The sequence below is a fragment of the Garra rufa genome, chromosome 1 (genome assembly GCF_049309525.1).
Source record: "Garra rufa chromosome 1, GarRuf1.0, whole genome shotgun sequence".
Lineage (NCBI taxonomy): Eukaryota > Metazoa > Chordata > Actinopteri > Cypriniformes > Cyprinidae > Garra > Garra rufa.
In genome coordinates this window covers 31,993,361-32,017,380 of record NC_133361.1, presented here as the reverse complement: position 1 = coordinate 32,017,380, position 24,020 = coordinate 31,993,361, and the positions used below count along the sequence as shown (strand labels likewise).

General features: G+C 37.1%; 1 protein-coding gene across 2 annotated transcripts in view; it reads right to left on the bottom strand.

The window, feature by feature from the left end:
- Window positions 1-24,020, bottom strand: part of sdk1a (sidekick cell adhesion molecule 1a) — a 452,163-nt gene that overhangs the window by 54,943 nt on the left and 373,200 nt on the right. For both annotated transcript variants that reach the window (XM_073838832.1, XM_073838837.1), the window contains exons 27-32: window positions 22,997-23,186; window positions 14,195-14,293; window positions 7,711-7,905; window positions 4,920-5,121; window positions 2,632-2,735; window positions 191-261 (exon numbers count right to left, since the gene is read on the bottom strand). In XM_073838832.1, the coding sequence (XP_073694933.1) occupies window positions 191-261; window positions 2,632-2,735; window positions 4,920-5,121; window positions 7,711-7,905; window positions 14,195-14,293; window positions 22,997-23,186 (861 nt within the window). The remainder of the gene's footprint in view (window positions 1-190; window positions 262-2,631; window positions 2,736-4,919; window positions 5,122-7,710; window positions 7,906-14,194; window positions 14,294-22,996; window positions 23,187-24,020) is intronic.

Here is a 24,020-nt window from a genome sequence, read left to right as displayed (position 1 = left end):
AGCCAGGCGAGGCTACCTATTGACAAAAGTCAGATCGTTAAACAGAACAGGGCTGTAATTTCACTGGTGATAGCCTGCAACATGCCGCTACTCTTCTCACAGGCTGGAGCCGGTTTGTTATCTGGCCATCAGATAAACGTAATGGGGGTCAGGAGTTCACTCGACCCGGGGTGGGCCGGCATTAGCGCACCTGCCACTGCACCAGCACCGATGTTGTCGTGGAGGGCTTCACAGCTTGAATCGTTGGTGCTTCATCAGGAACTGCAGATGCACAGAAGAAAACATTTAATAATAACTCAGATAGCACACATATGTCTGCAAGATGTCTGTTAAAGATCACTTGATCTGGAAAGCATCTGCTGTGTACAAACTGACAGACGTCTGTAAGATGTTAGTTTTACATACATTCTAAACCATAAATATCTTAAAGACATCTAATGGGCGTCTATTTGACATCTGATAGGAGACGTCCTATAGGCATATTGCAGATGTAAATGCAGACATCAAATGTCTCCGTGATGTATGTGTTCTATCAGGGAAGTTGATATAAAATACAATGAGAAATCCCATTAGGCAAGTTCTTAGTTAATGGGTTACACTGTATAATTAAGCCTTTTTAGCCTAAAGGCTACATTCAAGATAAATTGGTAATATGTGTTTCTTCAACACTATCTAAAGTTTTAATGCCCGTATAAAACAATTTAATGCTTTTTACTGCCATTTAAGGCCTTAATTTTCGCAAAATCAATTTAATGACTTTTAATGCTTTTTAATGCCCCGCGGAAACCCTGGTGTCAGTCTTTGACATGCGTCCACAAGAGTAGAAATGGTTGCATAAAGTCATTATATTTGTTTTCTTTGCGGGCAAAAAGTATTTTCATACCTTCATAAAATTACGGTTAAACCACTGATGTCACATGGACTATTTTAACGATGGCCTTACTATCTTTATGGACCTTAAATATTTCAGTTGCGTTGCTGTCTATGCAGGGTCAGAAAGGTCTTGGATTTCATCAAAAATATCTTAATTTGTGTTCTAAAGATGAAGGGAGATCTTACGGCTTTGGAAAGACAGGGTGAGTAATTAATGACACAATTTTCATTTTTTGGGTAAACTATCCCTTTAAGGTAATATTGACATGTTTTACTTGCCATCACATTGTTCCAAACCTGTATGACTGTATTTCTTATGTGGAACACAAAAGCAGGCTTTTCTTTTCAATATATATGTATATAGACTGGTGGTTCCAAGTTCAAAAATGGCAAAGAAGCACCATAAAAGTACCTTAAAAGTGGTTCATAACACTTATTTCGAAGTTGTAGGATTTCTTTTTGTGTGAAACAAACAAACAAACAAAAAAAGGCTTTTCACACAGCAGTTAACCCCCGGTTATTGATGTTCTTAACCCTGCTTTTAACTCTGGCTAAAGAAACGTTTCACACTTGTAATTTTGTTGCACAGTTAGCACCACTTTTGTGCTGTTAACTCTGCACTGCGGTGCCAAACTTGTATGTATAGTTTGCAACAATGCAGTGTTAGAATGTTACGGCTAGATTCTTAGCAACAGACATTCAAACCGCGTGCCTTACGTTCACATGCTTTGGACAGACACAGAAACACTGTGTGCTGTGTAAACATTCGTTTCAGCATTTGAGGGGAAAAATGTCAAACTGTGATAGTCATCAACTGGAGTAAAGTTTATTCCTGTGATTAAAGCTACATTTTCAGTGTCACATGATCCTCCAGAAATCCTTCTAATGTGCTGCTCAGGAAACACTTTTATTATTATTATCAATATTTAAAACAGTTTAATATTTTTTTCAGGATTCTTTGATGAATAGAAAGATCCAAAGATCAGCATTTATCTGAAATAAATGCTTGGTGAGCAGAAGAGAGAGAAAAATCTTACTGTTCAGAAACTTTTGACTGGTATATAAGTGACACTCCAAGTATACAAATAAGAACGTTAACCCAGGGTTTAGGAACGTTACGGCATATGAATACCAAGGTTTTACTGTTAACCCTTGGTAAATAATGAGCATTGTGAAACGTGAAGCAACATAACCCAGGATTCTGCTTGATCCAGTTTCAAATGACCCAGGGTTTACTATTGCAACCAAGGGTTTACAAACTTTTGATGCCCAATCATGATGGTCCCCTTGCAAGGAAATCCTTAAAGGCATTTATATTTAATATTTTTAAAACCTGTAAATAAGCTGTTGTTTTGTACCCACCAAGGTACTTTTAGACGTATAAGAGCTGAAGAGAAACATATTGACTGTAAGAATAAAACAATTCTTAGGATTTCTGACCATTAGAAAGAATAAACTGTAACAATGTCATATTCTGTACATTTTAACGTTTTCTTTATTATTATACTTTGAACTTTCCCCCAGACCTAGCACTCCCTTGTGGCCCACTGGGGGTCCTCTGGACCCAAGAAAGAAAGTCACACAAGTTTAGAATAGCATAAGGCTGAGTAAATAATGACAGAATTAAATCAGCTGCAAGACCTCAGCTTGCAAGTAAATGGTGCAGATAAGACTGTAGCTCCTCTATGACTTTTATTTGAATCAATAGCGCATCAGCCAAAGCCAGTAGATAGATACAACACGCTCATTATTACTCACCATCTTGTAAAGTGGTAATTGCATCCGTCTCTTGGCTGTACTTGCTGTCTCCGACGTCATTAGTCGCCATCATTCTGAGCTTGTATGAAGTGAAGGGTTTCAGCCTGAGGGATTGCACAGCTCGTGAGTTCTCTCATATTGGACAAAGACCTTTCCCATCACAAATGATGTGGCTCAGCAGTGCATGTATGAGCTAGTATCTATAAATGTCAGGGACACAATCCATTGAAGCCCAAGGGCACACGTTGGCAATTACAGAGTTTTATCTTAAAGCACTTGAGGCAGAGAGGTGAGGACAGAAATAAGATACGAAACACTTCATATCGGAGAGCTCATATAAAGACATGAGCGCAGCATATGCCACTTCATAAAACCAGAAATATGATATCAACAGCTGAGGTGGTGGTAAATTATGTCAGGGAATGTTATCTAATAGGGCTGCACAATTAATTAAGATTACAGAACAAAATACATATTTTTAATAAGATTAAATTCTAAAATATATAATTATATACTACATAAATAATTACAATTTAATTTGAAATTATGATAAAAACTGTTGATTATTGCACAGCCATACTTCCTTCAGCTAATTTGAATTCAAATATAATTAAATATAATATAATTCAAATGCATATTAACATTATTATTTGAGTTAAATAATATTTCAAATATAAATTCTATACACATATTCACATTAGAATTTTAAAGGTCCAGTAATACTCAACAATTATTATTGTTATAATCAAGTAACTAATTAGTGTAATGAATTATATACACTACAAGAAAGATTTTTAAGGCTTTTAAAGAAGTCTCTTCTGCTCACCAAGCCTGCAATTATTTGATCCAAAGTACAGCAAAAGTTAGAAATATTTTTAATATTTAAAATAACTGTTTCCTGTTTGAATATATTTTAAAATTGTATTTAATCCTGTGATTTCAAAGCTGAATTTTTAGCATCATTACTCCAGTCACATGATCCGTCAGAAATCGTTCTAATATTCTGATTTGCTGCTCAGAAATATCAATATTACATAAAACAATATTATTATTATAAGTAAGTTAAAAACAGCTGAACAGATTTTTTTTTAGGTTTCTTTGATGAATAGAAAGTTCAGAACAACAGCATTTATCTGAAATAGAAATCTTTTGTAACATTAGCAATGTCTTTATCATCACTTTTAATCAATTTAAAGCATCCTTGCAGAATAAAAGTATTACTTTCCATAATTTATTTCCCCTGCCAAATATTATATTAAATGGTAAATAGTAAAAATATTTCAAACTTTTACTGTTTTTTCTGTACATCAAATAAATGCAGGCTTGGTGAGCAATTATTTAAAAAATTTAAAAAATCTTACTGTTCAAAAACTAATTACAGTTAAATAATATTAATATTATTTAACATATTAATAATTTAAATTATTATAATAATATATACTTCATAAATAATTCCATCAGCCCTACTGCTTACCCTTCTTTAATTACTTTGTGTTGAAAACCACAGGCACGAAAAATCTGGGATTGACAGTAAAGGGAATATGTGGAAAAAAACGTTGCTTTAATTTCTAATTTGTTCATTTCCCATTTACCCAAAACACACTGCACAAGCCAATTGGGCTCATTAACGAACTAAACATGTCATTTAGGCCTCATAACCGATCTCTGTCGATTGAGATGAGTTGCACGGCGCTTTCCAAAATGAGGGGGCTTTCCGCTATTCGCATTGCTTGGTTAAAGGGAATATTTTTCCCATGATGCCCCACTCCCTAAAAGCCTCCAGCTGGTAAAGATACAAATCAGTCCTGAATAATCCATTTAGCAACAATCTGGCTGTTTAAAAAAGCACTCAAAAGCTGATAGCTGAGAGAGTTTTCAACTGAGAAAGGGGACTCATCATAATCAAGATGAGATGGCCCTCTGAATGCATATAAAATACTGTTCGACTGCCCATATAATCATAGCTGCGGATCCGACATAACTCATATGCAAAAAGCTGGAGCGCCCATAGCCCAAGGTACTGATTGTTTCTCACTCTCTCAAATTGGATTGAGTATCATAAATTGCTGCAGAGGAAAAAAGGCTCCTACGCATTTAATAACGCTCCCTCCATACTGCCCTTATTGTACGGCCCTCATGAGCCCTGCAGGGTAACAACACATGTGGCTTTGAAGCAGCGGAGAGTGAAATCAACTCTGTGAGGGTCATTGCAGGCCAGTCTCTGGGTAAAGCCCCCAATACTGCTGTTTGTGAGATTGTGGGGGTTGAGAAATGGCAAAGGAGCTCACCTGTCCACTTCCCAGGAGGTATAATTGTGGCTTATAGAGGAAGAATGGGTGAGCCAGTCTCTATTAGGCAGCTCCCGTGTCTGTAAGGTGAAGTAGCGGACGGGAGAGGAGCCGTCCCCTCCGGGCACCCAGTTGAGTTGCAGTTTGCGGGACTGCACGTGGTCCTGGGGCACCCGCAGCTGCCGTGGAGGCTGCGGTCGCTCTGATAGAGAAGAGATGGAGATAGAAGTGTGAGTTCAGGGGTCAGGCTGGTCTTGCTGACTGCTCTTAATCACGGGACAGGACTCTTCTACTCATGTGTGCATCAGTCAGCGGGTCTCGCCCTGGCCTTTCCACCCCACCCCACCTGTGTGACACGCAACTGAATAACCTCATCGATTTTAATGGAAGAAATCAATACGGAGAGGCATAATTGTTTATTTAAAGGTGCACGGTATCGACCGCCATTAAAGATGCAGATCATGCGCAACGAAAGCCATGATTGCAATGGCTTTGTCCGTGCAGCTTTTAAAGGCACCAAACGAGCAGCTTCAGGAGGTCAAAGGATGATATGTAATTGCTCGCCAGCTTTAACCCAAAAAAGATCTGTCTGTGTTGAAACTGATTTGTTTATTACTAGTATAGCAGTTGGACTGCATATCGTTTATCACTCTTTACCAGTCTAAAAATCAGCCACTAGTGGAAAAAAAAATTAAATAGTAGATACTACAAATTCATTTACATATTTATGTGCTTAACAACTAATTTTGTGCTTAATGCATGTTAATTGAGTGAAAATAGTGCTGAGGTTCAACTAAAGATGTCAAAAGAGGAACTATTGCAAGTATTCTGATTCTGAATCTTCAGACACACTTTAAATATCCTGCCTTTAAAGACTGATATTATATAGAGATCATATAATCCATATTAACAGTGATATTAAAACACATTTAGGCATAATATTAAGAAATGTGCATTGTGCAATAAAGAAATACTCCAAATAAAGTTTAGTTTTTAGTTTATAATTTTATATTAGTAAGTCTTAAGTGATATGTCAATAAATATGTGACCTACACAATCCAGTCATAAGGGACATTTTTTTTAAATTGAGGGTTATGCATCATCTGAATCAATACACTTTCCATTGATGTTTGGTTTGTTAGGATAGGACAATATTTGGCCGAGATACAACTATTTGAAAATCTGGAATATGAGGATGCAAAAAAATCCAAATGTTGAGAAATCGCCTTTAAAGTTGTCCAAATGAGGCTCTAAGCAATGCATATTACTAATCAAAAATTTTGTTTTAATGTATTTCCGGTTAGAAATTTACAAAATATCTTCATGAAACATGATCTTTACTTAATATCCTTATGATTTTTGGCATAAAAGAAAAATCGATAATTTTGACCCATACAATGTATTGTTGGCTATTGCTACAAATATACCCGTTTTACCTTCGACTGGTTTTGTGAAATAAATTATAGCAGTTTTTTTATTGTTATTTTTATTATTAGAGGTGCCAATGGCAAAGAATGATTTAGATCACTCATGCATTTGTTAGTATTTAAACTTGAATAAATGCTTAAAATCAACAGAAAACAATCGTTATCCATTTTACCTCTGTAATGTGACTTGGTTTCTGACTGAAATAGGATCCATTTTTATCCATTCTGAATGGTTTGGACCGTGAAAAGTAGCTGTTTCAGAATGCAGCCAGACTTGAATGTGACTTTTCAGTCTATTGTAGATAACTGCTTTCCTCCTGAAACACCACCAGCACCCATTTCTGATGTCGGTTTTATCCTTCAAAGCAATTCAGTGTATCTCAGCAGTAATGCTTCTATTACAAATCGCCTGTTTGCCATTATTGATAAAACTGTTATTATGTTAACATTAGCTGGCACTGTGTAAACCATTGCAAAAAATTTTAGAAACAATATCTAACATTATTTTGTAGGGATGTAACAATATCAAAATCTCACAATATGATAATATCACTGTATTAAGTCCACGATACAATATTTATTGCAACATTTTGAAAATAAACATTTTGTACATTTTAATGTTTAATTATTCTATCTAATGCATATTGAGAGTTCAAAATTAAGAGCTCCAATGTTCTTAACTAATAAAATTTAAGTCAGAAAAAAGTCAGTGAATTGAATTGTACCTGAACTTCAAAGTGGACTCAACCATCTATTTATTTGTGATATACTGTCTCAGTCTAAATTACATTGACACTGCTGTTTTAGTGAGCCAAACTAATTCGAATATAATGATAACAACAATGACAGTAGAAGCCATATATTGTAAAGCAATTGCACTGCAAAATAAATGAATATTTCATAGGTATATTATTTTTGCTTTACACAACAGTAGGGAAATTACAATACTTCTTTCCTAATTTCTACACTTGAACAAAATATTTTGAATTTGGTCTGAAGCAAAGTTGCCCATTTAAACCGTTAGCTATTAGCAATTCATACTGCACTTTTAAGCTTTTATTTTGATGGAAACGAAAGGAAAACACTTGATGAAAAGATTAAGCCATATTGCTCTTTCGTTTTTGGTTCATTTGACAGATACTGTGCCAAACCATAATGGACCAAAACACAACTTTAAAGACCTTTTATGTTAGAATAAGAAGTTTAAATATATTTTAAAAACTAATTTTTTTTTGCCTGGAAGACCTATCGTTTCATATCGTCATTATATAATTGATAATATCGTTACATCCCTATTATTTCAGATAACAGATAATGTTTTAAGCTCTATAGGTCCTGTGTATTTATGTATGTGTTTGCATCACCTCTAATCTCAGTAGTTATGACCACAGCCTGTGAAGGTGTTCCCCAGCCCTGCTCCGTCTTGGCAGAGATGCGAAAGACGTAGGCCGACTCCGGGGTCAGGTTGGAGGCGGTGAACTGCCGGGTATCAGGGCCCACCTCTACTGTGATGAACTGGTTGGGATCCCCAGAATCCATACGGTAAGCTACCTGGTATCCTACAAAACAGTCATTAGATCATCTGAGGTGAGTCTTGATCCTCCGTCCTTCTCATGTCAGAGAAGACAGCTTAAGCTGACATCAAAAGTCTGAATAAGATTTCCACAAACTCTGAGAGTCGTTTTCAGTCAGGCATGCTTTTGAGAACTCTAAGTACAAAAGGACAGGAGAAAAATATCTCCTCAAAAAGCCATTTGTAGTTGGGAAACCATCTTTAGAAAAACAACAGCAGGTTTATAAGACAAGCGCCTTTCAAAAAGGCTTCAGTGCACTGGAAAATTTGGTCTATCAGCATCTACTTTAAATTCGGGTCTCTGGTTAACGTCTGCAGTCATTGCTTCCCTTTACTGCAGAAAGACTTTATTTAAATACGTCTTTCATCGGGGAAGTCCTTTGGCTTGCTTTCACTCCATATATCAAATTTAATCCAAATGTCAAATTCAATACAAAGAGAAAAGTACCACCAACAAAATGGTGATGCACAACCAAGCTGCATAAAATGAAATTTGTCTTTGTACATAGGTATGGCTCAGGCCCCCTTTATCGATATCAAATAAGAATTATGCTCTTTTTAACTCATTTTATACTGGATATTATTTATCATTATTATTTGAATTATTCAGTTTTAAACTAAAGACCAATTCTGTGGGTGAAAAACAGTTTCAACAATAGCTGCTTCTCAAAATGAGGCAGAAAAGTACGAAATCTGTTATTTTATAATAGTATTTAGCTATTTAGTGATATTTGTTGGAACATTTGATTGGACAAAAACCGAAGGTCCATATCTTGCATTGCGAGGTTGAAACCAACACTGACAGACATAATTTTGCTTTCTTTTCTTGAATAGGGGCTGGATGTTTAAAGCTGTTATTTACAAAAATATGTTTTTAATTATTGTATAATATTTTTTCATGCATTCATGAATGAATCGTTCATTCATTTATTCATTTGTTTGTTCGTTCATTCATTCATTCATACATACATTCATTCATTCATTCATTCATTCTCTTGTTCGTTTATTCATTCATTCATTTCTTTGTTCAGTCATTGATTCTTTTATTCATTCATTCATTCATTTCTTTGTTCAGTCATTGATTCTTTTATTCATTCATTCATTCATTTCTTTGTTCAGTCATTGATTCTTTTATTCATTCATTCATTTCTTTGTTCATTCGTTCATTCATTCATTTCTTAGTTCATTTGTTTGTTTGTTCGTTCATTCATTCGTGCATTTATTCATCTATTAATTCATTCATTTGTTCGTTCATGCATTCATTCACTTATTCATTTGTTCGTTCTTGCATTCATTCATTTGTTCATCCATCCATTTTGTTTGTTCATTCATTCTTTCAGTCGTTCATGCATTCATTTGTTCGTTCCTTCATTCATTCATTCATTCGTTCATTCATTCATTCGTGTTTGTTCATTCAGTCATTCATTTATTCATTAATGCATTCATTAATTTATTCAATCATTCATTCGTTCGTCTATGCATTGATTAATTTATTTGTTCGTTCATGCATTCATTCATTTGTTCATCCATCCATACATTATTTTTTGTTTGTTCATTCATTCATTCCTTCATTTGTACATGCATTCACTCATTTATTCGTTATTATTTGTTTATTCATTCATTTGTTCAATTGATTCGTTCATTCATTCGTTTGTTTGTTCATTCATTTATTCATGCATGCTTCCATTCATTCAATCAATCATTCATTTGTTCGTTCATGCTTTCATTCATTTATCCATCCATTATTTCATTCATTCATTTATTCATGAATTAATTTACTGATTTGTTCGTTCTTTTATGCATTCATTCATTCATTCGTTCATCCATTTATTCATTCGTTCATTTATGAATTCTTTTATTCAATCATTTGCTTGTTGATTCATGCATTCATTTATTCTTCATTTGTTCATTCATACATTCATCCATTCATTCAAAAACTAAAAATTTAACCTGAAAGTAAAACACAAAAACAAAATAGTTAATAAATGTGTATTATGCTAAATACAGCATTTTTTAAGGCAAACTAAAATTCTTGCATTTCTTACTCAAGAGACTGAACAGACATGGTTTGACACAGCAGTGCTGTCCTAGGTCTGCAGAGTGTCCATCTGCATTGTGTCCGAGGGAATGGCACGTGTTGCAAACCTCCAGCAAAACAAATGATAACATTATCGGGAAACATGTTGAAAATGGAATGTGTGGGCAGAGCTTGGCCGTGGGAGAGACGGAACATTATTCAACCGTCTATTTATCTTTCAGGATGCTTGCACTGCATGCTGGCCCCTTGGGCTGTGCAAAACGAAATTAGGCCATCCCACATTGTGAAACTGCAGCACTTGGGGGCTGCCATTTCATCCTAATGTCCACTTCAGCCATGAGGAGCAGTGGAAAATCACATACATTCATCCCTAAACACACACACACACACACACACACACACACACACACACACACACACACACACACACACTCCTTTTCCAGTTACTTCCATGTCACTGTCTATATTTCTAGAGATACACAGAGTACCGTGGGCAGAAAGCAGCCCTTTCGTTTGCTTTGCGTGGCTCCGACGGGCTCTGACCCGTGCATTGTTTATTAGGGCTTTGCTTTTGGGAAAGGGTTTCTACTGCGAGGGCATCGGCCCATGTGATTGGCTAGGTCACCACCCCACAAACTCCTGCAGCTCTATTTTCCTCATTCATTGCCCACTGATTACTGGTCCTGCAGCGGCCAGCAAAAACACTCACAAGGGCAGTGCCTCAGCAGAAAGGGTAGGAAAGCCCAGCGCTCTGCCACTGAATCTCAACAAGCGGTGTTCCAATCAACACCGGCATGCAATGCATTTCCTTTCTTTGAGATTTCACTTTTTATTTGGGACACTATAAAAACCATTTGTACGATTAAAAAGTACAAATATAGTGGTTTTTTTTTGTAATGGCAGAAAAATTGAACAAAAAAATTAAAAATGAGAGAAAAAACAAAACAAAACACAAAAACAGTCACTGAATCTGTAAGAGGCATTCTCATCAACATCTGCTTTCAATGCATTTCTTTTCTTCGAGATGCAGCAAATTAGAGGCATTCCGGGAAATCTTGTTTCCCTCTTTCAAAGAGCTCTCTCGGTGACTTCAATCCACATAACCAGCATCTCTTGATCTGTTGAAGTATGACATGGAAACAGTGCGAAATAACACAGTGCGTGCGGCATGTTCGTCTGGGAGCGTAGCGGCGTTGATGTAATTAACCAGGTTGCGCTGGCAGGGGCTGCGCCTGCCTTTACATCTATTTAGCTTATGTTCACAACACACGTCTGAGCTCCGGTTTGATTTAGCATGGCATTTTCTACGCAGCTCCTCTGTCAAACCCTTCTGTTTTTTGTGTTTGAGTGGGGCGGCTGGAGTCAGATTAAGAGCAGCTATTCGATCAGCTGCAAAATCCAAAGCAAACTCCCATTCCCAGCCACAGACTTTAACAGTCAGGTTTGCTGACGCTTCTGGGAACACACAGCACATTTTTCAGCGGCTTTAAAAATGGGATTACATTTAGGCTTTGGTGTAAACAAAAGTCTTGAAAATCCAGCCTAAGCTGGTAACTGTTTTTTTTTTGGAACATGGTAGCTGGTTTCTAAATGGTCTAAACTTGCATTATCTGGGGCAAGATGGTAGACGAATGGTTCTCAAAGTGAGAGATTCCATACATAACTTACAAACATTTAAATATACTACACTGCGGTGACCAAACGTCCTATTTTCTGCGGACATGTCCTCTTTTTTTAACTTAAAAAAATGCAACTGGCCAGAATTTTTAAATCGCCCAAAATGTCCAGGATTTGGCTTTAGCTTTCTATAGTCGCCATTCATTTGCATTTTTGTATTCAAGCCCTGCTCGGGACTGTTTTATTAATCCCGTTTCTGCAAATATTCTAATATTGAATAGAATTTTTGCGCATCAGGTAGTCACTATCAAAATGTGGAGTATTTAAATCACTTTGGATGCAGCTTGTGTTGGATGCAGGGTTGTCAAATCCGCATTTTTTCCATGGAATTGGGCTGATTTTAAACTGTTGCGTAAGGTTGGTTTTTTTCCCGCGAGTTATATGATAAATGATAAAACTATGATAGATATAAGTTTTGTGAAGGATGGCCACTGTGGTAGAAAGTTTCTTAGCTGTGTTTAGGTATGGAAATTACATATTTTAAGTTTTGATATGGGATATGGAAAACCGTGGACTTGGCAACACTGCACGTGACTATGAGTAATTGAAAAGATTTAAAAATTTTGAAGAACTAATTCTAATACAACTTTTATTTATATAAATCTTATTTATTGAATAATAATATTTAATAAACAACAACAGCCATCAAAAAAGTTGCTAGGAAATTCAGTCAAAAGTACAATGGCAGCGCTATACAGCATTACATTTACATAAAATATAATGTGATGAGATTTTGCCCTCAGCCAAAACTATTTGCTCTGAAACAAATAAAAGACGAAGACCAAAGACTGTTAGATTTACCCAAAATGAATTATATCTCATGTTTAACCACTATAGAATCATCAGAGCCAGTGACGAATTCCAGAATAACTGGCCGAAGTAAGGCTGCTCTCGGCTGGTTCATGAGCGTTGAATGGCTGTTGACGTCCTGGAGCTCATATCTCCGCAAACATCAAAGCAATTTTTTCTAAATTTACGTTATTTTTTTAAATAAACCACATATTTGAAGTCTAAACAAGTATATTCTCACCTAAAACCTCTGAAAACTCATTTCGTGACACAAGAACAGTATTATTTATAAAATTACAGTGGATTATATATGAGTTATATATATTTTAACTTATATTATATAAAGATAATTGATATGTTTGCTGGTCAAATATGACCAGCAAAGTTTGAAATTGTTTCTTCCTTTGGCATTAACATCAACATCAACAAATGAAATTGCAGAAATAATGAGCTTTTGTTGGCCAGATATGATGGTCAATATTTTCCAAGAAACAGAGTGTTTTGATAGCACCACAGAGACACTGTTTACGCTTTTTGGGGGACAACAGCTAATGACCAGCTAATGACCAGTTTAGAGCAGCTAGAAACCAGCTCCCATGTTCCAGAAAACACAGATATAGCATCTTAAGCTGCATTTTTCTAACAGGGATTTACAAGATTTCTGGGTAAACAGTCACGCTGTGCCACATTCCAGACTAAAATGAACCGTGCATGCTTTCAATCTCATTTTTCTACGGTATACACACCATAACAAAATCCCAATTTTTCCCAAACACCATCAAAATGCTTAAACTGGCCTCATTTTATTCAAAATTAATGCTTTCTGAATAGGATTCTATCGACCAAAAGTCTATCAATGTGTTTGGATCTCATCTTTGCATCGCTGAGATTGCGTGTATTCTTCTCCAGTGTGATTTGCACAGGCAGTGTGATTTGGCAGGCGGCTATTCTGAGCTTCATTCACTTGAGGTGTTAGTCAGACTAATCTCATTAAAACGCAGGGATTTTCTCCTCTCTGGTTCCTTCTTCCCGTATGAGGAATTAGTCTCAGGTGCACGGTGACATGGCTTCATTCACAGAGCGCAGGAAAGAAACAGGCTCTGCTCTGAGCCAGATACTGCCAGTCCAATGCATTTCACGCTCTCATGTAGGCCAGATCAAGTACTGAGGAGACTGGTTTTAATGTGAGGTGAAGTACATGAAAGCAGCTTACCGCTTGAATCCAGGCTACGGGGGTCAGCCGTAACCATTCTCACGAGAAGAATGGGAATATATAAAAAAAATTATCCAAAATAAATCAACAAATTTTTCTAGTCCTGACTGACTAGAAAAATAAACAGCCCAATGAATTATTCAGTGAATCAGTCAAACAGACTGGCAAATCAGACTGAATGCATACATAGGATCAGTCTGAATCATGGACTAAATTAGTCAAAATTGTAGGTTATTATGTCCAGAAATAAGTATTAAAAACTTTAAAGAAACATTTTTCATGCTTTTTAAAGATGTTTGTCATGCTTATCCGAGGCTGCATTTGTTTTATCAAAATGCAGTGAAAACAGTAATTATGTGAAATATTATTGCAAATTAATAATTAATATATTTTAAAATATAATTTATTCCTGTGAAATCTTTCGAATATGCTTTTGAACAGTATTGTAATAATATAACAAGAATATGTTGGGGAAAAAAAGTCAAAATCTCAATTTGTTTTACATCTAATTTCTTCACTGTATAATAGAGAAAGAAATTACCTATTATTTTCTCTTACCCATAATTATGCCATTGGGGTCCACAGGGGGCTGCCAGACCACCCTCACTTCTGTCAGACGCACCTCCGGGAACACAAGTCTCACAGGTGGTCCGGGAACTATTGAAGGAGAAAAGGAGAGGCCAAAGATGAGATTTTATCATTACATGACTCTTGCAGTAATTACAACACCTATACACTTTACAGAAACCTAGGCTTTCTCTTGAATTATAGCTGAATCACAAGCCCAAATCAGAGAGCTTTAATAGAGGTTATTTCGCTTTCAAAGCAGCAGCGGCCCTCTGAGACAGCCTCTGAAATGGTATTTACGTCAGGATAAGGTCATTATAAAAAAATGTGGTTTGAAAAGGACAACAACAACAAAATGTAACATTCATAAGGAGACAAAAACATAAGAGATGAGAAGAAAAAGAGACAGTTATGACAGCACTCAAACTATGGCAGTTTAATGAATATATTCCAGATTAAATCTTGTCAGTGGAAAGTCAGCTGTTTTCCATCTGTAGGAGTGAACGCTCATGTTCCATCCATCTGTGCACGGAAATTCTGTTCCCTGATCCGCTTTACTATAAAATAATTAGAGTGTTGCATTAGTGGTTGGTTGCATGTTGCCACTGTATTCTGAGTGGTTACCACTGAGTGGTTGTCAGCATGCTGCTGCGGTATGTAGTCGCTAGGATACTGTGGGTGTTTGCCAGGGATTTGCCATGTGGTGGCCATAATGTTTTGAGTGGTTGTCAAGGTGTTGCTATGCGGTTGCAAAAGTGTTCTGAGTGGTTGACTGCACAATGTTACAGAGTTTTAGGTGGTTGTCAAATTGTTGGTATGTATTTTCTTGAAATGTTCTAAGTGGTTGTTAGCGCATTACTACAGAATGTGGTTGCCAGGGTGTTGCTATGCAGTTGTTAAGGGCTCTGAGTGGTTGCTAGCACAATGTTACATTGTTATGGGTGGTTATCTAAGAGGTGGTGTGTAATTTCTTGAGATATTCTAAATGGTTGTCAGCATATTACTACAGAATGTAGTTGCCAGGGTGTTGTGGTTGGTTGTCAGGGTGTTGCTATATGGTTGTTAAGTGTTCTGAGTGGTTGTTTGCACACCGTTACAGTGTTATGGGTGGTTGTCAAAGTGTTGCTATATAATTTCTAGAGATGTTCTAAGAGATTGTTAGCACATTACTACAGAATGTCGTTGCTAGGGTGTTGTGGGTAGTGGTCAAGTTGTTGCTACATGATTGTTATATGTTCTGAGTGATTGTTTTCATAGTGTTACAATGTTATAGATGGTAGCCAATGTTGCTATGATATCTCTTGAGATGTGAAATGTTTTTAGCACCTTACTTCAGAATGTGGTTGCTAGGTGTTGTAGGTGGTTGTAAAGGTGTTGCTGTGCTGTTGCAAAAGTGTTCTGAGTGGTTGTTTGCACAACGTTACAGTGTTATAAGTGGTTACCAAATTGTTAGAATGTAATTTCTTGAGATGTTCTAAGTGGTTGTAGGCACATTACTACAAAATGTGGTTGCTAGGGTGTTGTGGGTGATTGTCAGGATGTTGCTATGCAGTTGTTAAGTGTTCTGAATGGTTGTTAAGACACTGTTACAGTGTTACGGGTTGTTGCCGAAGTGTTGCTATGTAATTTCTAGAGATGTTCTAAATGGTTGCTGGAATATTACTGCTAGAATGTTTTTAATGGTTGTTAAGGTGTTGCTATATGGTTTCAAAAGTGTTCAAAGTGGTTGTTAGAACATTACTACAGAATGTGATTGTGGATGGTTGTCATTGTGTTGCTATGCAGCTGTGAAGTGTTTTGAGTGATTGTTAGCACAATGTTATAGTGTTTGGGTGGTTGACAAATTGTTGCTATGTAATTTCTTGAGATGTTGTATATGGTTGTTAGCACATTATTACAGAATGTGGTTTCTAGGGTGATGTGGGTGGATGTCAGGGTGTTTCTATGTTATTACTTGAGATGTTCTAAGTGGTTGTTAGCGCATTACTACAGAATGTGGTTGCTAAGGTTTTGTGGGTGGTTGTCAGGGTGTTGCTATGCAGTCGTTAAGTGTTCGGAGTGGTTGTTAGGACAGTGTTATGGAGTGTTGCTATGCAATTTCTAGGGATGGTTTAAATGGTTGCTAGAACATTACTGCAGAATGCGGTTGCTAGAAAGTTTTGAGTGGTTGTCAAGGTGTTCTAAGTGGTTGTTAGCACATTACTACATATTGTGGTTGCCAGGGTGTTGCTATGCCATTTTTTAGATGTTCTAAGTGGTTGTTAAAACATTACTACAGAATGTAATTTTTAGGGTGTTGTGGGTGGTTGTCAGGGTGTTGCTATGTAATTTCTTGAGATGATCTAAGTGAATGTTAGAACTTTAGTACAGAATATTGTTGTTAGTGTGTTGTGGGTGGTTGTCAAGGTGTTGCTATGTAATTTCTTGATATGTTCTAAGTGGTCGATTGCACATAACTACAGAATGTGGTTGCTAGAATCTTTTGCGTGGTTGTCAAGGTGTTGCTATGTGGTTGCAAAAGTGTTCTGAGTGGTTGTTTGCACAATGTTACAGTGTTATGGGTGGTTGCCAAATAGTTGCTACATAATGTTCTAAGTGTTCTAAGTGGCTGTTAGCACATTACTAGAGAATGTGGTTGTTAGGGTGTTGTGGGCGACTGTCAGGGTGTTACTATGTGGTTGCTAAGGTTCTCTGAGCAGTTCTGTTCTGTAAAACAAGTCCACAAGTCATCTGAAGAATAATTTATATGCATGAGTCTATGTAGTGTGTGTGGTATGTTAATTCAAATCTGCTCAAATCTGCTCTAGCAAACAGTACTAATGATTAGCTGTCGGCCAGCGGGCTGCAAAAATCTGGTCGTTCTCCCCTTAGACTTTGTCGTCTTGTCCTTGACCAGAGTATTTAGATCCATGCTGGTCCACGAGGGCTGCCACATGGCACACCTACTCACTCTACCCCTCCTAAAGTGGGCCATCGCTGAGTCACATGCTCTGCTAGATGAGCAGAGCTCTATCATTGTATGTTAAGACTGAAGCTAAACATTGCCAAGGGGCGATCTGCTGCCTACAGGAGGAGACCAATGATGGCTGGAGGATGTAATGACTGTTGCGCCCTACTCTGAAGGACACAGTGTGCCACCAGTGCTAAAAGAAGGCTGTGCTAAAGGCCTTGATTAAGGGGGATGTTTCCTTCCCCTGCTGGTGCGTCTCACCTCTAAACACACACACTTTCCCTTCTCTCCAAGGCATCTGTGACAGGCCTATACATCCATTAACAGGACACCCGTGGAGCGACAGATAACATAGAGGGAATCCAATAACGGTGGTGGGCCGGTGCTGTGCCTGAGGTAAACACACACACACACATAAGCAGGAAACAGCACTGCCACTGTGTTGTACACGAATCGCCGTGCTGTACAAATGTGGAACAAACACAATCAACGTTGTGCCGTCTCTCGACCGCTTCCTTATTTCTCTCTGGATTCCCCCAGTTGATGTGGTCGGTTAGGCGGATTCTATGTTTCATTTCCTGGACATTAAGGAACGTATAAATCTAACACATCTGACAGCGATTTGATTTGTATTGCTTTTTGCAGTCATAGTGTGTGGGACCATAGGGACACATGTCCACAAGAAGAAGCTCTTACAGTAGAGCGCGCTTTTCCCAAGACACCTCTTTCCCTTGCCAATGTATTGCTAACATTCATCATCCTGCTATCAGCCCTCCGCGTGCCACGAGGCTTATATGGAGATTACATGCACATGAGGAGTCTTTTAACTACTTATGATGTGAGACTCATGACTCAAGTGCATTTACTCTGCGTGAACCTACAATTAGAAAATCCGTTTATTAATTACTTCTTTAAGCGAGTCACTAATAAACGCACTTTCCTGCCAATCTTTTTGGAGACGTGCGAACGCTAACAACTTTAAGGCGTGCCAATCTAATCGCAGTGCAAAGAAGAAACGCCCAATTTATACAATTCATACGGCTCTGATTAAATCCAATTACAGAATGTTTAGGTTTGCAGACAAAAGCCAGGACAGTCACTCGCGTCCGGCCGAAACAGGACGGACAGCCCGTAGCGTCTCCAACCCCCTGTGCACGCCGTTCAGGGCCTTGATAAAACGGTGCTGTACTATCAGTCCTTAATGAGGTCTGTTCTGGAGGGGAATTTAAAAGGCAAACACACAGATAATTGCTGCCAAGGTCGAGTGAGCACAGACGGGGGGACATGCTGTCCGGGCCCTGCGCTTCCATCATAAAAGTGTGGCGGTGAAATGGCCCGAGCTCTCTGCGTCTGTCAAGGGGGAGCTCCATTTACAGCCACGTTTAAAAGAGACCTGTTATCTCTTATTCAGAGAGCAGCACAGAGCTGACCGCGGGCGTGCAGACTCCATTAATGTGACTCTGTAGCCGGCTGGATTAAGGGCTGACCCCTGTATTTCACATAGTGGGCTTCTTTAAATGGCTCTCACAAGCCGGGGGAAAAGGCTTCTATCGCTATCCCCCATGACGTCCTCTCTCGTGATAAGATTCCTGGTTTGTGAGGCAAGCTAAAATGCACAAAACTGCACAATGTGAGGTGTGTGATTCAGTAACAGTGTTGTTTTAGCTTTTGACTTATAATATTTACATTAACAATACACAAATGACATGGCGGTCATTTGGTCATTGAGATTAATAAATCATCTGAAAGCCGAATAAATAAGATTGCTATTAATATATGATTAGATACAACTATTTGAAAATCTGGAATGTGAGGGTGCAAAATTTAAGTATTGAGAAAATCGCCTTTAAACTTGTCCAAATTAAGTTCTTAGCAATGTATATTACTAATCAAAAATTAATTATTGATATATTTATGGTTGGAAATTGACAAAATTTTTACTTAATATAAATTATATTATACTGAATTTGAGTTATATGTTTGATTCAGTATTGTAATGGATTATCAATATTATATGACGTTTTTGCAAGAAAACAACTGGCGGATCTTCAATCAAAATAAGATGCAGTTGCCCCTCTCAATTTTCAGATCAGTAATTGGCTGATATGGGTCTTTCAAATGACGATTACATTTGATTCCCTTTAGTCTTAGTCTTGCATGTGTGGTTACAGTCTAGTTCAATAATATATTTTATTCCTCCTTTTCCATTGAGATATCTAGATAACAAAAACAATTTCTAAGTAAACAACCGATGGCAGACGGTTTATATTTAATATTAAGTTTCCAGGTATAACATGCTTGAATGAATTAAATCAACTTTGAACAAGAGACAAATTACAATTCAGCACTTCAATTCATGTGGATTCCATATTGCTTTATCTGACAAATCTCATGGTACACCGCGTATATCAATTGTTTTCCTTGCAACAACCTTGAGGGGGCCTTATTTGTGCCGTTTCCTAAAAACATATTTCTGCTGTAGTCTGTCCCTTATGGCCCTGTTGGCTGTATAGCAATCATATAAGAGTGCATTAGTTCCAGTGGTTATCTATCTGTAATCCTGACCAGAGTGAATCACTGTTGTAATGGATAGCAAACTATCATACGTCTCTTCTGAAAGCTTTCATTCCTCAAATTCAGCTAGCCCTTCAAAGTCTATTTAAGTTGCAGTCCATAAAGTTAACATTTGGAGGCCAACAGTGTTTCTGCTGTCTGTATTAAGTTTACTGTATGTCTATACCAAATCTATTCTTGAAAAAGACAGTGAGTGAATCTTCCAAGCAAACGCTAAGGTACAGAATGTACAACAAAAACAAATGCAGCATCAAAGGCTATAGAAGACCTTCAAAAAAGTGTCTGAAAGAGCTTAAGACTAAATGCCATTTCATCTTTTTTATTCTATAAAACCCAAGGCCGCATCAATCTGTGCACTCCTCGTGCGCAGAGCAAATGCCCATTACTCATGACAGCTCATAAACTTACACTGCTTGGTCAAGGAGCATGCACATAAAACGGAGTTACAGCATTAAAGAGATACTTCATCCAAAAATGAAAATTCGGTCATTTTTTCATCCCTTATGGTTTTAAACCTGTATGACTTGGAAGAAAAATTAAATACTGTATTTAGAAGTATTCTTAATGTGTATTTTTTTAAAACATCGACAGTTAAGTGATGTTTTTGCTACACAAATCACACACACACACACACACACACACACACACACACACATGTTTGTTTTTGTGAATTGTGGGGACATTCCATAGACGTAATGGTTTTTATACTGTACAAACGATATTTGCTATCACCCTACACCTTCCCTACACCTAAACCTAGCCCTCACAGGAGACTGTGCATATCTTTACATTCTCAAAAAAACGTATTCTGTATGATTTATAAGCCTTTTGAAAAGTGGGGACATGGGCAATGTCCTCATAAGTCACCCTCTCCTTGTAATACCTATGTCATACCTATGTTATTACACCAATTTGTGTCCTGATATGTCACAAAAACAAACACACACACACACACACACACACACACACACACACACACACGTTGGGTTTACATGTTTTATGGGGACATTCCATAGGCGTAATGGTTTTTATACTGTACAAACCGTAGTTTCTATCACCCTACACCTAAACCTAGCCCTCACAGGAGATTGTGCATACTTTTACTTCGTCAAAAAAACTCATTGTGCATGATTTATAAGCCTGTTTCCTCATGGGGACCTGAGAAATGTCCCCACAAGGTCAAAATCTACTGGTATTCCTATCCTTGTGGGGACATTTGGTCCCCGCAACGTGATGAATACCAGGTACACACACACACACACACACACACACACACACACACACACACACACACACACACACACACACACACACACACACACACACACACACACACACACACACACACACACACAAACCCCTTAAAAGGATAGTTCACCCAAAAATGAAAATTGTGTCATTAATTACTCACCCTCATGTCTTTCCAAACCTGTAAGACACTCGTTCGTCTTCAGAACACAAATTAAGATATTTTTGATGAAATCTAAGAGCTTTCTGACCCTGCATAGACAGCAATGCAACTGAAACGTTCAAGGCCCAGAAATGTAGTAAGGACATTGATAAAATAATCCATGTGACATCAGTGGTTTACAACAGTACCACAACACATGCATAAGTCATCATTTTTTTGGTTTCTTTGGGCACAAAAGCTTCCTAAGATTACCGTTGAACCACTGATGTCACATGGACTATTTTATCGATGTCCTTACTACCTTTCTGGGCCTTGAACGTGTCAGTTGCGTGTAAGTTATGCAGGGTCAGAAAGCTCTTGGATTTCATCAAAAATATCTTAATTTGTGTTCCTGAAGATGAAGAAAGGTCTTATGGGTTTGGAACGACATGAGGTTGAGTAACTAACTCTTTGCCAACCAGCGTTTTTTGAAAAAAGTTGCCAGTTACCACCAGCATTTTTGATGATTTTCACTAAAATTTATTGGCCCCCAGAATATTTTGTTGTATAAATATCTGAACATGCAATACACCAAAATAAAAAACAGACCCTTGACTTAAAAAAAAAAAATTTATTCTAGCTTTTAGCATTCTTTATAATAATAAAAAAAAAACTTTTGAGCAAAAAGCTGAGAGAATAGCATTTTTATTAAATACTACATCTGTATCATATTCAGTACCATTTTCAAAGCAAAGATGCAGGAGATCCTTTTCATCAGCACTCCCACCCTGTAAAAAAACTTAACTTGTTTCAACTTAAAATAATTTATTACCCCGCTGCCTTAAAATCTTTAGTTTAGTCAACTAAAATATTCCAGTTGTCACTTAAATTAACATTATGTAACTTAAAATTTCAAGTTGACTAAATAAAAAAAGGAAGTGTGGTAACAAATTATATTAAGTTAAAACAACTTTTTGAAACATTATTTTTACAGTGCAAAGCTTGCACAGGCCTTTACCACTCACTAACATTAGGCAGTTTTAATTTTTTATAAGGCTTAGTGTTGACGATCACATTATTTTTTATTTGCATATGCTTATATATGAGATCGCTCATTTCTGCGTCTTCCTCATTTGTGTTTTTGATTGGCACATTTTAGACTAATTCAGGAGATGCGTAATAGTGTCCCTGAATGTATAACAGAGAAAACACAGAGACCCGAAAATTATGTGTTTGGCAGGGAAAAAGTTAATGACAGAATTTTCATTTTTGGGTGAACTATCCCTTTAAGTAGCACCACCATAGTCTTTTTAGGTCACACAATTTATATGAGGAATAAGCAAAATTTACATCATTAATCATTTTCCCCAGTGATTTCCTGAAAACTGTTGACAGTTACACCCATATTTGTGAATGAATCAGTCCAATTTGTCAACCGAATCAAATGGTAATAAGAAAAGGGTCAAAAACAAATCTATTCATTTATTTTGGTTCTCAAGTTCTCAATGTTCTGGTAACAGCATTTTTCACAACTCACTGGGAAAAATAATATTAGAGAATAATGAATTGTATTTCCATCTGTTTCTCACACAAAGCACTTGTGTAGCATCAGTAGACTTGGAACATCACACAAAAGTTGATGACTTCTTTTAAGATGCTCTTTGGTGTTTTTTTGTCATTTTTTTGCAGCCTGATGAACAGATGAAATGACGATGAACTGTTGTATGAGCTGCTTTAAAAATAGTTTTATGTTCCATATGGTTTTGGCATGACATGAAAGTGGATAAATAATGACAGAATTTTTGGAGAAGCATTTCTTTAAACTCTCTATGTGGTCATTAAATTGAATCTCAGTGGTGAAACATGAAAACTTGCTCACCATCATCCTTGGTCCTCTCCAGGACTGGGGGGCTGCTGAGCTGGCCATCTCCAATTCGTGTGAAAGCCAAAACTTGGATATCATACTGGACGTATTTACGCAGGTTCCTCAGTAAGACAGACTGCGTCAGATTGCCTTTAACCACGTTTACCTGTGCCTCCGAGTCTGAGTCTTTTTCGTTGTACATAACCTGAAAGAATGAGCATATTAAGCATGGTTAGAGCTCACATCACTGTTGTGTGATTTTGTGATTGTGGCTGACTTTAATTTAAGATCACATTAAATGGAAACACACAGGGATAGCTGTTAGTAAGACTGAATGGCATGAGGTTTGTTCCTCTGGGTCCACTGTTCAGCAGGCAGCTGTTGTTGTTTTTTTTTTCTCGCCATAAAGCCTCCTGCCTTAATTACTGTTGACTTTAAACCAGAGAAGCTTCTCTGAACATATGGGTGCACATCAAGATATAACTGCAAATATTTGTCTTTCAGCATGGGTCAGACTTTCAATTAATTCATTAATAAACCATTCCATTATTTAAAATGAAAATGAAAAGGTACGGGAACAAACAGTAACTGCTTTATAGGGCTTCTAAGACAAAAAACATGTAATGGTATTATATGACATATAGTCAAACTTAAAAAAAAAAACAACAACTTGATTTTCCTCTTGACTTATCATCATATGGTCCCATATTTCAAACAAATATATATAGATATGTGTGACCCTGGACCACAAAACCAATATAAATTCTTTCAGAATTTTTTTAGATAAATTGAGACATCTTCTGAGAGCTAACAGTTGTCCAAATGAAGTTCTTAGCTATGCATATTACTAATCAAAAATTAAGTTTTGATATATTTACGATAGGAAATGTACAAAATATCTTCATGGAACATGATCTTTACTTAATATACTAATGATTTTTCGCATAAAAGAAAAATCAATAATTTTGACCCATACAATGTATTGTTGGCTATTGTTGCGAATACACTCGTGTTATTTATGACTGGTTTTGTGGTCCAG